Genomic DNA, 14,826 nt, shown 5'->3' with positions numbered 1-14,826 from the left:
TCATTTTCAATGTCGTTCACACGCCATTTATAAACAATAGATTAGGCCTACTTTTGTTTTTTGATTTTCATTTTCTGAAATCTTCTCGGGAACTGAGTTTCCTCTTATCGTTTCTAGCAGAGGCGAATCATCTGGAATTGAATAATTGTTAACTCTTTTAAGACGTAAACAGACAACTTTACGTATTTATCTGTCGTTTATTGACCAAACATAATTTTTTTCTTATTTAAGCGATTGGCGAGCAATTTTAGTTTCGTTAGACTACGTTTACGCAACTAAAAGCTTAAGTATAACGGCGGAAGTATACCACTGTCTTCTCATTGGGTAACAACCCGGAAGTTGGAAGGAAAACGGCGGCGGCGCGAAAATGGAATGAAGGAGCTGCTTTTTCCAGTGTTGACTTGTGAAGCTTGTCTGATTACACGTCTTTGACAAGCCTATCGTGTTCTTTTTCGGCCATGTGTGAAAACATCAATAAGGTACTTATCCGTGTCTAGTGAGTGACTTTATAATTAAAGTTATTTGTGTTGTTGTCTTGCATGTTCTCAGGTCAACAGCTGGCTATGCGCTGCGTTCGGGGACCAGGCAGTGCCCCAGTATGAGGTCAACTCAAGAACAGTGGACATTCTGTACCAGCTGGCCCAGGCAAGCGAGACCCGCTGCAGTGACACAAAGCTGCTGATAGAAGACCTCAACCAGAAAGCAGCAGAGTACCAGGCTGAGGGTGAGACACACTCAAAAATCCACTTCACTACTCTTTACTGCCACAACAATACAAATGTGTATTGTATGTCTTTATGTTCATTTTGAATTATGTGAAAATGAAGCTTCTGGCATGCACTGAAGTGAGCCACGGTTCGTCCATGCAGGTGCTCATCTCCAGGATGTTCTTCTACAAGGCGTCGGCCTGTCCTACGCGAGCTTGCCCAAGTCCTGTGAGGTCTACTTGTCTGCTCTAGTGGACAGCGCCATGGTGCTGGGGGTCAGAGACACGTCGCTGTGCAGGTAAACTTGCTGTTGTTTATTCTACTTCATTTGCATGCTTGATCGTGCTTCTGTGTTGTGCAGCTTCATGCCCGCACTGAATCGACTCACTGATGAGCTTCTGGATGCGGAGAAGTCTAAGAGGAAAGTGGACCGGAAGGTTGTGGCCATGCGACAGAGGCTAAGCGCCACTCTGGTGCTGCGCAGCAAATTGCAGGAGTGAGAACACTGAACACTATTGTCGATGCCGACGTCTGAGTGCGCCCTTTGAATGTTTTCACTTCCATCCAAAGGGATCTCAACAAAATTGCTGAGAGTCAAGCGGTGGAAAGCGCCAAAGCTGAGGAGAGACTACTCAGCATGGACTTTGTGAAGGCAAAGGCTAAAGAGCTCCGCACCAGACGGGAGAGGCAAGAGGTATTAAACACATGCAGGCCGTTAGGTACACAATCTAACGAGATCCAATAAAAATTCAGACATATAGAGAAGGTGTATTGATTAGTGCTGATTCCAGCTAGCATAGTCTGGCCTTGGAGGAGGTCTGCTCTTGTTGATTTGTATCAGATCTTGTGTTTAAACTGTGCTCCCTCCATGTTGATCCAGGCTCAGCTTGCCTCCAGGAACATGGACAAGTCGCTGACTCACGAAGCTTTGGTCGAACTCTCAGAGGTGAGCTCAAGTCACCTTGAAATATAAGACACAAGCCTGACATTCTCTCGTATTGCTTCTTTTCAACAGGAAGTGACCACACTGAAACAAGAAATGATGCCCTTGAAAAAGAAGCTGGAGCCTTACATGGACCTCAGCCCGGTTTGTTGTTTCATAATATTAACACTAGACAGCTGTGGGTTCAATGTTTTTGTTAAGTCTTCATTGAAGAGCCCTGTGAGTGCTTTTTAGGCTGCTTGTCTAGAGGGGCGTTATATGCTTTCATGTTACCCCCCAAAAGTGTCCAATAAGACCAGAAAAAGTCGCTAGATTTGTCACTAGTTGCTTTTATTGAAAAATAGAATCTAGAGTGGTTGGAATGCTCGCTAAATGTAGCAGGTAAGTTGGCAACACTGATCCCTCCTGCTATCTCAGGCTTTCCGCTACATGTAATTGATTGTGGTGCACCGCCACGACAAAATAAAAGCAGCTACACCTATAAAAATTTGGATTTTTATTTTTTAAACTTGAAGACAATCTTAAGTAATATATTGTATGAATGGTTATATATGCTATATAGATACTGTACATGTATAGCTTATTTACTCATGCGTTGACCACAGTGAGTTTGAATACAGTTTAAAATATTATAAAAATGTTACACTGCGCTTTATTTTGATAAACTTGCACCGGAATCGCCGGTCTACCCTGTTGGCATTTGCACGTGTGACCAGATAAAAGTACGCGACCGGTCTCGTGTTGTTCACTTTGTAGTTCGTAGAATGTGTACTCAATTGACGACAGCTTGTCACAGGCTAAGTTTACCTATGCCAGTGTGTGTGATTGCTCACGTTTCAATCTCATTCGACTTTGTTTACACGTTTTGCGCTGCTTCTCAGGCGGCTATCACATTCATGCTAACTTAATTTTTTTAAGTGTCACTTAACAATCTTGTTATCATTACAATACTTATGGCTTTAAAACACTAGATGTGTGTTTAAGTTGTTCAACATAAACATGTAAAGTGTCCAGCTTTAAGATAGTGATGATATCACAGGGGTCTCCAACATGTAGCTCGTATGCTAGCAGTAGCTCACCAGCTGATGTTGAGTAGTTCACCAAAGAATATGAATAGCTACAGTATATGAATAGCTTCAGAAAATCCTTGGGGAAACCCTGTATGTCTTCTTATTCTGTGACAGACCAAGTGTGTATGAGGCGTGTTAAGAAGCAGAGTTATGATGCCATCTACTGCATGGAGCTGGAATGGCAAGCTACATTCAGTCACATTATAATGTGTTTATGCACAAGGTCAAGCAGTTTCCGTCAAATGTATTTGTGGCGATCCATATGTACAGTTGGTGGGCCGCCACAAATAATTGAATCTATGGGAAAGACTGGCTTCATGTGTCTTTCTGACGATGAACTCATCTTCCACAGAACCCATCTCTTGCTCAAGTTAAAATAGAAGAAGCAAAAAGAGAACTGGTGAGTATTGATTGTTCGCATTTACACTACTGGGCTTTGGATGTCAGCTTTTTAATGTTTTTTTTTTTTTTTTTTTTTCAGGCGGCACTCGACTCCAAACTGGAGATGAACATGACTTTCAAGTGAAGTGACACTAAGTGGATTATGAATGTTTGTTGAACTAAATGTATCAAATCATATGCGGGTTTTCCTTCATTAAAACCTCATTCTACTAAATCAAACACCTTCATATGAGACCCAAGTCCACACAGGATTTACGGATCACCTTTTCATACTTCCAATAGGTTCATTTTGTCTTCTTATTTAATATGTTTAGTTTTTTATATATACACACACATACACACACACACACACATACACATTGAAGTAGGTTGCAGGCAACAGTGGAAACATGTCACAGTAAAACACCACAATAGACCTAAAAAAACATGCACGGATATAAGAAACCAAACATTTTTATGGATCACCACCTGGTTACTACAATTGAAAATATTTGTGAGCTTGTCTTACAAAAACAATTAAAATCACATGAAAATATTACTTTGCTAGCATAACAGGTACGAATAATGCCACATGTTTATTATACTTGTCTGGATGCAGTGCCAGTCAAACATTCAATAGCATTCTCATGCTATTGAAAGACATTTTGGTTGGTAATGTCGTAATTTTGAAGTATTGTGTGTAACTATCATTATATTAACACAAATAGAACTATGAGCTTTTAAGTATCCTTAACTCGTTACTGTTATTTGTAAGGAGGGGATGAGCCGGTAGGGGGCAGTAGTTTAGAGCCACCGTGCGCATGAAGACGTCTTAGGCTTCCTTTCCTTTGCTGTTCTCTGCTGAAGTGCGCTTGAGCAAGAGCCAAAAACCGGGTTCAAGTGAAATTTTAATCGGGACGTGTGACTTAAAGTGGAGGGAAATAAAAGTTAAAAACCGGAAGTAAACAAACCAAATCAAGTGCGTCATTCGCCACTTGGCCGCTGGACCACGCCCCCACCCAAAACTCAGCTGTTGTCTCCACATGACACCCCACCCCCGTCTATCAGTGTGGTACCGGGAGAACCACCGCAGCGCAACTTGTTGCGCACTAGTTTTTCCTCCGCGCCCATAGCACTCGCCACGCACTTTACTGGCAGTGTTCCGGTTCTCCTCGCGGTATCATGTGCAGGGTCCAGACAGGTCCAGTTGATTCATTAATATGATCTCACAGGCGAGCCATGGGCCACGGACCGGATCTGTTTTACCTGACTTTACTGCTGTGGACGAGACGAGGGAATGGACTGGCTGACTTCTCAAGTAAGAGGATGATGAGGATGATTTCACAATGCTAACATCATCATCATCATCACTAATAGGTGACTAAACAGGTGTGATGGCTTATAAAATATGTTAATGTGTTCATGCTGGTGTGTGTCCCCCCCAGCGTGATGCAGTACAGTTCTTAAAAAAGTGCAAAGGCAGTATTTTTACACTTGAAGGACCGATGAGAAGGCTGGTGTTAGTTTCCGTGTCTACCGATCCATTCCAGACTACCTGTCCAGGATCCTGAGTAGTCATTCTGTCTATGCCTGCGATGGTCATCCTCTCAGACTTCACTGTCCTCGTCACTCCACCATCTCCATCCACAACGCCTTCTACGGGAGCGGCCTGCTGGCCCGGGGGTGCCCAGCAGAACATCCCCCTGTCGTGGTGGCCCGGGACCGCAGCTGCTCGTCTTTGACGGTCCTGCAGGTGCCTCCTGTGACCTAGGCTAGACCTACACTTTGATTATCTTCTTGAGACGCCGCATTTGTTGTTTTCAATGTTTGCTGCATGCAGAAGTTGCTGTCAGAGTGTCAGAACCACAGAGACTGTCAGCTGTATGTCAACCACCTGCTCTTTGGACCGGACCCCTGTCCCGGTACCAGAAAGTACCTCCATGTGGACTACATGTGTAAACCAAGTAAGTCCGGTCTAACCACGGTAAATGCTCCAACCAACGCCTAACCGCCAAGTCTCCTCCAGTCACCAGGTCCAAAAACACAGGTTGTGGCTGTAGGCAACCTCCCAATGTAGTATTTTGTTATTAACTCAAGTCTGCAGTAGCTGCATTTTAAGTATCATGAGTGGTGCATGCGCTTTAAAATGTTGCTCCTCAGCTGTTGGTCATGCGTGTTACACTTGTACTTTTTTTTGTCCACAATTAACTCCTCAGCGCTATTAATGCTGACTCAGCAGTTTGCTCCTGACCACTAATACAACATTGGTTCTGGTGCTGCTGTATATACTTGTTCATAAATGACCATGACGTCAAAGAGAGCTTTGCGCTCCTTTCCACTTTCTCATGCAGTCCAGATCATTTTTTACAGTAAAACAATAAATACATAAAAATAATAGAAGCTTTTCACGTTCCACTTTCTCGTGCACTCCCGATCATTAGTTACAGAAGAAAAATAGATAAAAATTTGTTTTTTCACATTTTGTCATGCGCTCCAAATTATTATTTACTGTTGAAAAAAACCTACAAAATAGGGTGTTTCACATTCCACTTTCTCACGCACTCCATATCATTTACAGTTTTTAAAAAACAAACAAAAAAAAACCTAAAACTTGAAAACTTAAACTTTTTTTCAGATTTAGGAAGTAACAGCCTATCTCCAATTATCACTTGCTTTAAATGAGCATCCCACCTTCTGTTGTTTAGGTAAATAAACACCGTGGCTATGATATAATATAAAAATATATACTGTATATACAATAATAGCTTATATTAGAGGCCTTGACTAGCGCCTTATCTTGGAATTCAGTCTATATATCTGAACATGCTTTATCTCTGCTTTAGCTGAGCACAAAAGGCGAGTGGCGTGTGAGGGCGAGGCCATGGTGCTACGCTGTAAGCCCCCCCGGGTGCTGAACATTTATGCAGCTGTCTATGGGAGAGGTCTACACCAGGCTGACACCTGCCCCTCAATCCTGAGCCCAGACCCCCCATTTGGTGAGTCACTCCTAACGTCATCCACTTGTTATACCCACTTAGCTGGCAAATAAATAGACTACAACACTGGTACATCACAGCATATCATACAACCCTAGTGGCTGTGAGTAGTATAGGGACATCCAAAACAATCTGATTGGATGCTTACAATAAGAGCACTATGATCTTCAATGATCACCATGTCATCTGTTTGAAGCAATTGTGACAAAAGGAGACAATGCTAACTCCCTTAGCATTGTCAGTATGGAACGTTATAGTGTTCTTTGTGCAACACTCGCTCATACCGCACCAGTCAAAAGTTTGTCGACACGTTTTCATTCCAAAGGATGCAAAAGTGTCTCCAAACTTTTGACTGGTATTCACCATTGCCCCTTAAGGTAGAGAACGGTAGTGCAATTACACCTTACACCTGGAATGACTTACAGCAGACAACAAAGCTATGTTTTCATGACTCAATTATTGTAGTGATGCCACAAAGTACTAATGTAGTGTGTAACATTGTGTCTCTTTACTGCCCCCTACAGACTGCCTGAGCTATGACGCCGTACAGGTGCTGAACAAGCGCTGCTACAGCAAACAAAGGTGTGCTGTCACTGTTAGCAACAAGACCTTTAAGGACCCCTGCTCCCCAGGAACCAGGAAGTACCTCAGTGTGCTCTTTTCTTGCGGTAGGACCCAAGTATTGATACAAGGCTGTCAACTCAATCGATCAATGAATCAGACGGTGGACTAGAGTAGACTTTGTGGACTACCAATGAACAAAAGAGAGATTTCGGGAGTTGAGGCCAACATTGTCATCCACACATTCTGTCTAGGTAGGCTGATGGGTTTCACGGTTTTTTAATGTGACTGACTTCTTACCAGTGCCCTGGACTTTACTGAGGGAGGTGGACCCCAATATTCTCATCACCACTTCGTCACCAACAGCAAGCACAGAAAAAGGTTAGCTGTCTGCTTTTATTGATCATGTGTTGTGGTTTCATACCCCCCCATTCATTTAATTCAGAAGATAATCTAACAGCACCCATGCAATAATTCTGCTTTTACAAGGAAGCCATTGCTTACTTTAGATGACATTGACAGAGCAATGTTTATTATTGCGCTTGTACATACGTGTAAATAACCGAAACATTAGTAAAATTAGTAGTTAAAAGTAATTATTAAATTGCCCATCAAAAATAAGCGTCTTGAACTTTTTTATTGTTTGTAGTTGTAGTTCAATTCATTCAATACCAGACATTTTTCAAAAGACAACAACTTCAGTACCGGCCATTTTAGATGATTTTGACTGCTCTTTCAAGGCACACCGAATATTGTGTTCTGTGGCTATATACACATGGAACCTACCAAAAGAAAGATTAGACTCCTGTCTTTCATCAGAAAAAAAAGGTTTGGGTCACACTTTACAATACACAAAAATACACAGTAGTTTCTGATGAACTAACGACTAAGGCACATACATTTAGACTAGTTACTGAGGAACTAATGAAGAACTAATGAGGAATTAACGACTAAGGCACATAAATTTAGACTAGTTACTGAGGAACTAATGAGGAACTAACGACTAAGGCGCATACATTTACTCGTTACTCAGGAACTAATGAAGAACTAATGACTAAGGCACATACATTTAGACTAGTTACTGAGGAACAAATGAAGAACTAATGACTAAAGGCACATACATTTAGACTACTTACTGAGGAACTAATGAAGAACTAATGACTAAGACACATAAATTTACATTAGTTACTGAGGAACTTATGAGGAACTAATGACTAAGGCACATACATTTAGACTAGTTACTGAGGAACTAATGACTAAGGCACATTAAAAAATTTAGACTAGTTACTGAGGAACTAATGACTAAGACACATAAATTTAGACCTAGTTATTGAGGAACTAATGAGGAACTAATGACTAAGGCACATAAATTTAGACTAGTTACTGAGGAACTAATGAAGAACTAATGACTAAGGCACATAAATTTTGACTGGTTACTGAGGAACTAATGAAGAACTAATGAGTAACAAATGCGTAGTTGTTAGGGTGAGGTAGGTTCGTTCCTCATTAACTACTGTAATTTTGTGTACCTTTATAGTAAAGTGTTACCAAGGTTTGTTTCTCTTTTTCCGTTTTTTCGTAATCAGCGGTAGAACATAGGTAAGTTTCAGGAAAATATCAGTTCCCGACTACTAAAGGGAGAAAACCAGGTTTTTGTGAAAAGATACATTTCCAGCATAACTTTCACTTTGACGCAAATATTTTTTGCTTTTGTGACAACTGAAATATCTAAACAATACCAACTTAAACAAAACAAAAAGGGGTTGTTTTACCCCAAAATAGCCATTTTTATTTACAAATATAACACCATCAACTATTTACAATTTTCACATTTGGGACTGTACTACTGAAATATGTGTGTGCACTCGTGTGTGTGCATGCGTTAAAATTTCCCTACAATGCGTAACCTTCTGCACGCTCCACGCTCTCTCGCTTCCTCCTTCCTGTCATGTGTGAAATGATCCCTGCTGGGCTCTTATCGACTGCACTTCTGACACCTTGGGGACGTTTTTATGGCTTAAAAGTGCTCTGAAATGTTCACGCATTAATGGAGAGTTGCATCATCAACGCTTTTTGCCTCTCGCTTCAAAAAACGTAAAAGATGTATAAATACGTTGTTGGGATCGGGCGTTCGGGATTATAAAAACGTATAAATACGCCTTTGGTATTGAAAGAGTTAATATTGAGTCATGTGTCATTGCAGTTCCACACATTTCCTGCCCTCTGGTGGCGTGGAGTGTTAATACAGCATACAGTCGTCCCTCACCATGAATTTCACGTTTTCACTCGATCACGGTTTTACAAAAACACATGTGGCCTATTAGTAAAGAAATATATGCATATTTAAGCAAGTGTTACATATTTCATTGCCAAAATTAAGCATTTTCAACCATAAAAATGACTAAATGAAGTAAATATAAGGCATGAAAAAGACGCATTCAAAGATGGCGATGATATGTAGTATTCTACACTGGTCAATAGGTGTCAGTAATGTTACTGTAATGTTTGGTGAGACACACAAGGAACAACAGGCTTTTATTTAGGTTTGAATTACCTTGCAATAGGCACAAGAATGCCTCATAAAAATCTCTAATAAAAACACAAGCTACTTTTGCAGCCGTTAAACTCATCTGTAAACCCCCGACATCACTTCCTGTCCGCCTCTCTTTCAGGTCCTCTTGAGCAGCGGTTCTCAACTGATGGGTCGGGACCCAAAAGTGGGTCGCAGACAGCAAGTCAAAAATGTCGAATATGTAATATTTGCGTAACATAAACTCATGTCTCACTTATTTTCAAGTAAAACGGAGCAATATTTCATAATCCTATAAGTATAATTGAAGAAATGAAGGAATACATAATGACTTCAATAAAAGTGCAAAAAACACTAAAAATAAAAATTGAAATGACTTCAATAAAAGTGTAAAACATAAAAATTGAAATTTGGGTCGCGACTTAATGACTATTGGCAGATGTGGGTCCCAGGTTGAGACCATTTGAGAACCCCTGCTCTAAGGAACACATTTATAGTAACACACAAGCACGAGTCTTATTATGTGTAATATATTGGGTAATAGGAGCGTAAAGGTGACTGTTGGGGTGTTATTTCATGTCTCGAGAGCTCCAATAATGTTAAAAACCATGTTTAGAAGGTCATAAACAGGTTTTCTATGCTCTAACTGCAAAAATATTCCATTTATAAAAGAGGAATCCAACTTGGCAACTTGGAACCGATTAACCGCGATAAACGAGGGATTACCGTACTCACGCTTCCTTTTTTCACAGGTTTTCCTGTCGATGTGGACATACCGCATTCCAGAGGCAAGGACAACCCAGGAGCGATGATGAGCACCTCCCTCGTCACCTTCACCTTCATTAAAGGTCTGTTCAAAGAATATTGCCATTGCGTCAACAGACCGGCATCTTTTTATTTACTCGCCAATCCAGAGCATCGCGACATGGCGGCGCTGCTCTTCACTTCCAGCGTCTGCGTGGGCCTCGTGGTCACGCTGCTCGCCGTGTCAGTCCGAGTGACCTGCGGGGGGCGCCGCCACATGGGCCGCAGGCTCCAGGAGGATGAAGATGGAGAAGAGGAGGAAGATGATGATGATGATAATACAGAGGGAAGCTCTTTAGTGGAGAGGAAGGCCGTCTACTACGACTGGGAGGACGTGACGTATGTGAGTGAGGCGGCGGAGAGGGCGGAGAGGATTGAACGCAGAGAGATGATCGTGCAGGAAATTTGGATGAACGCTTACTTAAACGGAGGCTCCTGTTTATGAAGCCGCCATCTTGCATGCTCAAGAAGCGTCACCATCAAAGATTTTAGCCGCCTATGGAAGGCTTACTCTCTTCACTCTTTGAATGTAACCGTTTTTATGCATTTTGTATACACACCTGTTTTATTTATTTACATATATTGCCAGATGAAGCTACAAGATAAGGTGGAACAGTCGTTTAAGGCTGCAAAAACTGAACATGAGTATTTTGCTGTTCGCCCTCTCGTGGCAGCTATTGTAATTACAGCTGCAAAAAATGATTACTGTCCCTTAAACAGGGAGATTTATTGCAAAGAGGAATGCATTATTCACTCAGAAATTAAGAAGAATGTTGGAAAAAATGCTTCACCATGTTGCAGAGCCGTACCTTTATCTTGATCTGCACCAAAATTCTCTGGTTCCGTTAACACTGATAAAACCTCCATTGGCCAAGAATAGGAATTTACCGTAAATGTCGACCAGCCGAGAGGCTTTCATTGTGTCGCTCTCTCCAGTGAGCGCATCAGGTTTCCGAGTGGGAACTTCCTGTGCCCACACTCGGAGATGTGAGACAAAGAGAGGAAAGGTGTAGCATCCTTGCTGCTGCACTCAGTGGCAGCTTTTTTTTTTGACAATGTTTTTTGGTTTTTATTTTCAATGCAGGGACCAGATGTTTGCAATAAAACCCGGTTTATTAAATGAGGCCAGAGTGTGACATCACACTTCAGTTCAAAAGTGTTTGTATTTTCCAATGGTTGAAATCTTTCTGAGTGCAGCAGGAAATGTTCTTTAAAAAGGAGGAAATAAGATCATCTCTTACTTCATTCTTCAGGGATTACGTGAGGGGAAAAAAGATATTATCTGGGCCCCCATTTAATGTTGGTGAGGCCTTGAAACTGTCTTTTGAGGGCCTGTCTGTCGGACCACTCTGAGTCCAGGTAGGTGTCGTCGTCGGCCTCTTCTAATTTCTATCAAAAGGGATAGAACGGCGTTAAAAATACGAGTGATCTGCGACAGTTTGCGGGTGTTTTTCCTCACCTTGAGCTCCTCCTGCCTCCTGTAGTAATGCAGCATCATCTGCTTATGCTGCTCATCGCTCACCAGAGGCTCTCTAGCTGGCGCCCCCTGTCCTTTCTGCAGGGAATTGCAGCATGTCAAGCTTAAACTCATCTTTATTTATGAGAATAACCTAGTCTCACCTTTTGGATTTTGACCACAAGCTTGGTCTTGTCATTCTTGCCGATGTAGTCCTGCAGCTTCTTGCCTCTTTGCATCTCTTTGGCGGCCCACCACAGCTGGCACTCATCCTCCGCCAGCACCTGGAGTGACGCCTGGGGTTGGCAAGAGGGGGCAAAGGAAGTTCAGCTGATTCTGGATCCAAGCGGGGCGGAGTGAGGAAGGTGGAACTGACCTGCGTCCCTGAGAGATCCTCGCAGTCTTCAAACTCCATGCGTATGGGGTCGTGAGGGGGCAAGCCCATGGGGTACACGATCATGGTGGCCCCCCTGAGCTGGTCCAGGCCTTCTTTCACCATCGCCATGGTTACGCAAACATTAGCTTCTGCTTGTTTCTTCGAGGAGAAAAAGAGTAAAATGAACATTTGAACTAGACACGTCCACTTTTACAATGAAGCTATACTCACTTTGGAGACAAGCGCTTTTACCTCATCCACCGTTTTAAGTAAGACTTCTTTCATTTTGTCATTTGGAGCTGACACAAAGCACAAAAACAGATATGACATTAACATGACAGCTTTACAGATCAAATGTGTCCAACCTTGTCCGTTCCGCCTGCCGACGTCGTCCTTCTTAAAGACGGCACCTCCGCTGGGCACGCACTTCTCCTCCCACTCGTCTTTCAGCTTCAGCTCCACGATCTGCTCATCCGTCAGGCCTTGCATGTTTGGAGGCAGTGTGATGCCATGCTCGGCCAGTTCGGCCATCTCTAAAGAAAGGGGACACCATATCATCAAAGGCACCAACAGTGGTGTGAGAAAGTGTTTGACTCCTTCCTGATTTCTTTTTTTTTCATGTTTGTCACACTTACATGTTTCAGATCACCAAACTAATTTAAATATTAGTCAATGACAACACAACTGAACACAGAAGGCAGTAAATCCAAACCTACATGTCCCTGTGTGAAAAAGTGATTGCCCCCTAAAGCTAATAAGTGGTCGGGCCACCCTTAGCAGCAACAACTGCAATCAAGCGTTTGTGATAGCTTGCAATGACTCTCTTACAGCGCTGTGGAGGAATTTTGGTCCACTCATCTTTGCAGAATTGTTGTAATTCAGCCACATTGGAGGGTTTTCCAGCATGAAGCGCCTTTTTAAGGTCATACCACAGCATCTCAATAGGATTCAGGTCAGGACTTGGATTAGGCCACTCCAGAGTCTTCATTTAGTTTTTCTTCAGCCGTTCAGAGGTGGACTTGCTGGTGTGTTTTGGATCATTGTCCTGCTGCTGAACCCAAGTTAATTTCAGCTTGAGGTCACGGACTGATGGCTGGACTTTCTGCGAGTGTCTTTGTCACATTCACAGGCGACAGTGCGCAGGGATACAGCGGGAGACAGACATAACGCAGAGCGTTTTGTGAGGTTTGAATTTTTTGAGAAGGCATTTTTGTGATGCAAATGTTTCAATCTTTTGATCGCATATTTTTTGAGAAGCCAAACTCTTTACTTAATTGTCCCCAGCATCTAAGTGGAACTATGTTCTTCATCACAGAAATCTGACCAGAACTGGACTTAGGAGACCAAGTGGGGGGTAAGTCGTTGTTATTGGACTACAATGCTGATGGTGATGTCATACAACTTCATGTCAAAAAATCTGAACTATCCTTTTAAATGCAGAGACAAATCTTGCTGTACATTATGTATGTGCCAAAATAAAAATGTGTCACGCTACAAATTAAACATGCTACAATCACAAACGCGCAAAAACAACTGCATGAGGGAAATGCTCAAATGAGAAAAGGGATGCCTTACCTGAACATACGCGGCCCACTTTGAGTCTTCCGTTATAAATGGCCGTGATTTCCTGCAGCAGAATGTCCACAGAGGCGTCCACGCTGGTGGCCAAGAGGAACTGACTCTCATCTCCGCGTTTCACATGCAGAATCACCATATTGTTCCTAAACACAAACACCAAAAATAAAGAAAAGTTGCTAAATAAACGTGCACGATCTGTGCGTGTGTGGTGGTCCTACTACTATCACGGCTACACAAAACAATGTAACCATAGCAACAGCCCGGCTTCTGCATTCTAGAATGTACGGAGAGGCAAGCATGCTAGCTCACGTCGGCTAACCGTCTACCACCTTAAAAAACAAAAGTAACATAAATTTATGTTCTCGCGGCGATGGCTCAATTAATTATTTTAACATAACACCACATTTAAATCGTGTATACAAAATGTACCCTGCATGAGATACTACTATCGTAATGCTTGATAGCATAGCGCGCCCTAACAGATGAAACGAGTATTAGATCCGACACCTGCTATTTCCAGTATCTGTCATCGTTGCTGGAGAGATATTTTTCTGACGTAAAAACTGTCGGTTTGATGCACAGGTGAGGTCGTGGAAATTGAGCTGCGTTGCTTCATCAAGCGTTACGGGAAATGCCACCTAACGAGCTAGTTTACTTTCATCTCTATCAATGGGATTTTTATATTAGTTAAAAACCCCTAAGTGTGCATTTAAGTTGGGAATTGACTACTTGGATGGTTTATTTTTCACTTGTAAGGCGATTCACTTGAATGGAGCAACATTTTGGTGCTTTATAATCGTTGACAGCATCAGCAGTCATTTTAGCCGGCTTGCTAGCTCACTGTGACACATTCCGGAAATGCTCACTCTACAAACAAAAACATAAGACGTACCTTATGCTGTCCAAATGCCAGACCCTCAGTCTTTCACATTTGTTTACAAGTGGTGACTTAGCAACTCACACGTGTACAGTAATCGCTTCTGTGGGCAAGTGCAGCCTATCTTCTTCTCCTCATCTTAAAACGGCAGGACAAAACAGTCGACATGATATTGCTGCCATCTAGCGGCCAAAAGTGGGACTGCTAAATAGGAAATCAAAATAGAGCTGTATTAAGTTTATAGAAAAGAAACATTTGTCATAATTTAAGTGTATTTTTTTTAAAGCTGCATGTTTATCTGAGAGACAGAAACAGATGAGTTCATTTTTTTTTATTTTTGCATACATACAACAAACTGCTTTATACATAAATGTGCAACCGGTTGTACACTTTAAATATGGAATATTTCTGGATATCAACATGAACAGCAGCTTCATGTTTGCTCTTTAATACACATAGATTATGTTCACCAACACAATTCATCATTATTATTCACTATGGATTATAATCAATAAAAAGGGGACACGGACCTCACAAGGGAGCATTT

At 42.0% G+C, this 14,826-nt stretch overlaps 2 protein-coding genes across 9 annotated transcripts; one reads left to right on the top strand and one right to left on the bottom strand.

Moving 5' to 3' along the window:
• Nucleotides 1–40: 40 nt before the first annotated feature.
• Nucleotides 41–11,667, top strand: LOC129183965 (HAUS augmin-like complex subunit 1). 6 transcript variants are annotated; one of them, XM_054780588.1, is made up of 17 exons: nt 41–479; nt 550–724; nt 870–1,005; nt 1,069–1,203; nt 1,278–1,401; nt 1,588–1,653; nt 1,723–1,794; nt 3,073–3,120; nt 3,202–3,242; nt 4,334–4,419; nt 4,652–4,854; nt 4,942–5,065; nt 5,945–6,097; nt 6,622–6,765; nt 6,962–7,039; nt 9,941–10,036; nt 10,103–11,665. In XM_054780588.1, exons 1-17 carry the CDS (start codon nt 459–461, stop codon nt 10,435–10,437), a joined length of 2,037 nt encoding a protein of 678 aa, XP_054636563.1. In that variant the 5' UTR covers nt 41–458; the 3' UTR covers nt 10,438–11,665. The 6 variants fall into 6 exon arrangements, 5 of the variants coding, with proteins under 5 accessions (XP_054636563.1, XP_054636562.1, XP_054636564.1 ...); XR_008571396.1 differs by lacking the exon at nt 10,103–11,665 and having other exon boundaries at nt 6,622–6,875; nt 9,941–10,005; XM_054780587.1 differs by having other exon boundaries at nt 9,941–11,667.
• On the bottom strand, nt 8,022–14,466 carry LOC129184027 (cilia- and flagella-associated protein 298-like). Of its 3 annotated transcripts, XM_054780594.1 has the most exons (8): nt 14,295–14,418; nt 13,400–13,545; nt 12,190–12,357; nt 12,056–12,123; nt 11,825–11,983; nt 11,613–11,744; nt 11,452–11,547; nt 8,029–11,381 (listed from the first exon to the last, which is right to left on the bottom strand). In XM_054780594.1, the coding sequence occupies exons 2-8, from the start codon at nt 13,536–13,538 to the stop codon at nt 11,271–11,273; spliced, it is 873 nt and encodes a 290-aa protein (XP_054636569.1). In that variant the 5' UTR covers nt 13,539–13,545; nt 14,295–14,418; the 3' UTR covers nt 8,029–11,270. The 3 variants fall into 3 exon arrangements, with proteins under 3 accessions (XP_054636568.1, XP_054636567.1, XP_054636569.1); XM_054780593.1 differs by having other exon boundaries at nt 8,022–11,381; nt 12,056–12,357; nt 14,364–14,466; XM_054780592.1 differs by having other exon boundaries at nt 8,024–11,381; nt 12,056–12,357.
• Between the last annotated feature and the right edge of the window lie 360 nt (nt 14,467–14,826).

This window comes from Dunckerocampus dactyliophorus, chromosome 1, assembly GCF_027744805.1.
Source record: "Dunckerocampus dactyliophorus isolate RoL2022-P2 chromosome 1, RoL_Ddac_1.1, whole genome shotgun sequence".
NCBI lineage: Eukaryota > Metazoa > Chordata > Actinopteri > Syngnathiformes > Syngnathidae > Dunckerocampus > Dunckerocampus dactyliophorus.
The sequence above is the reverse complement of the archived record's forward strand: the minus strand, read 5'-3'. Positions and strand labels throughout refer to the sequence as shown.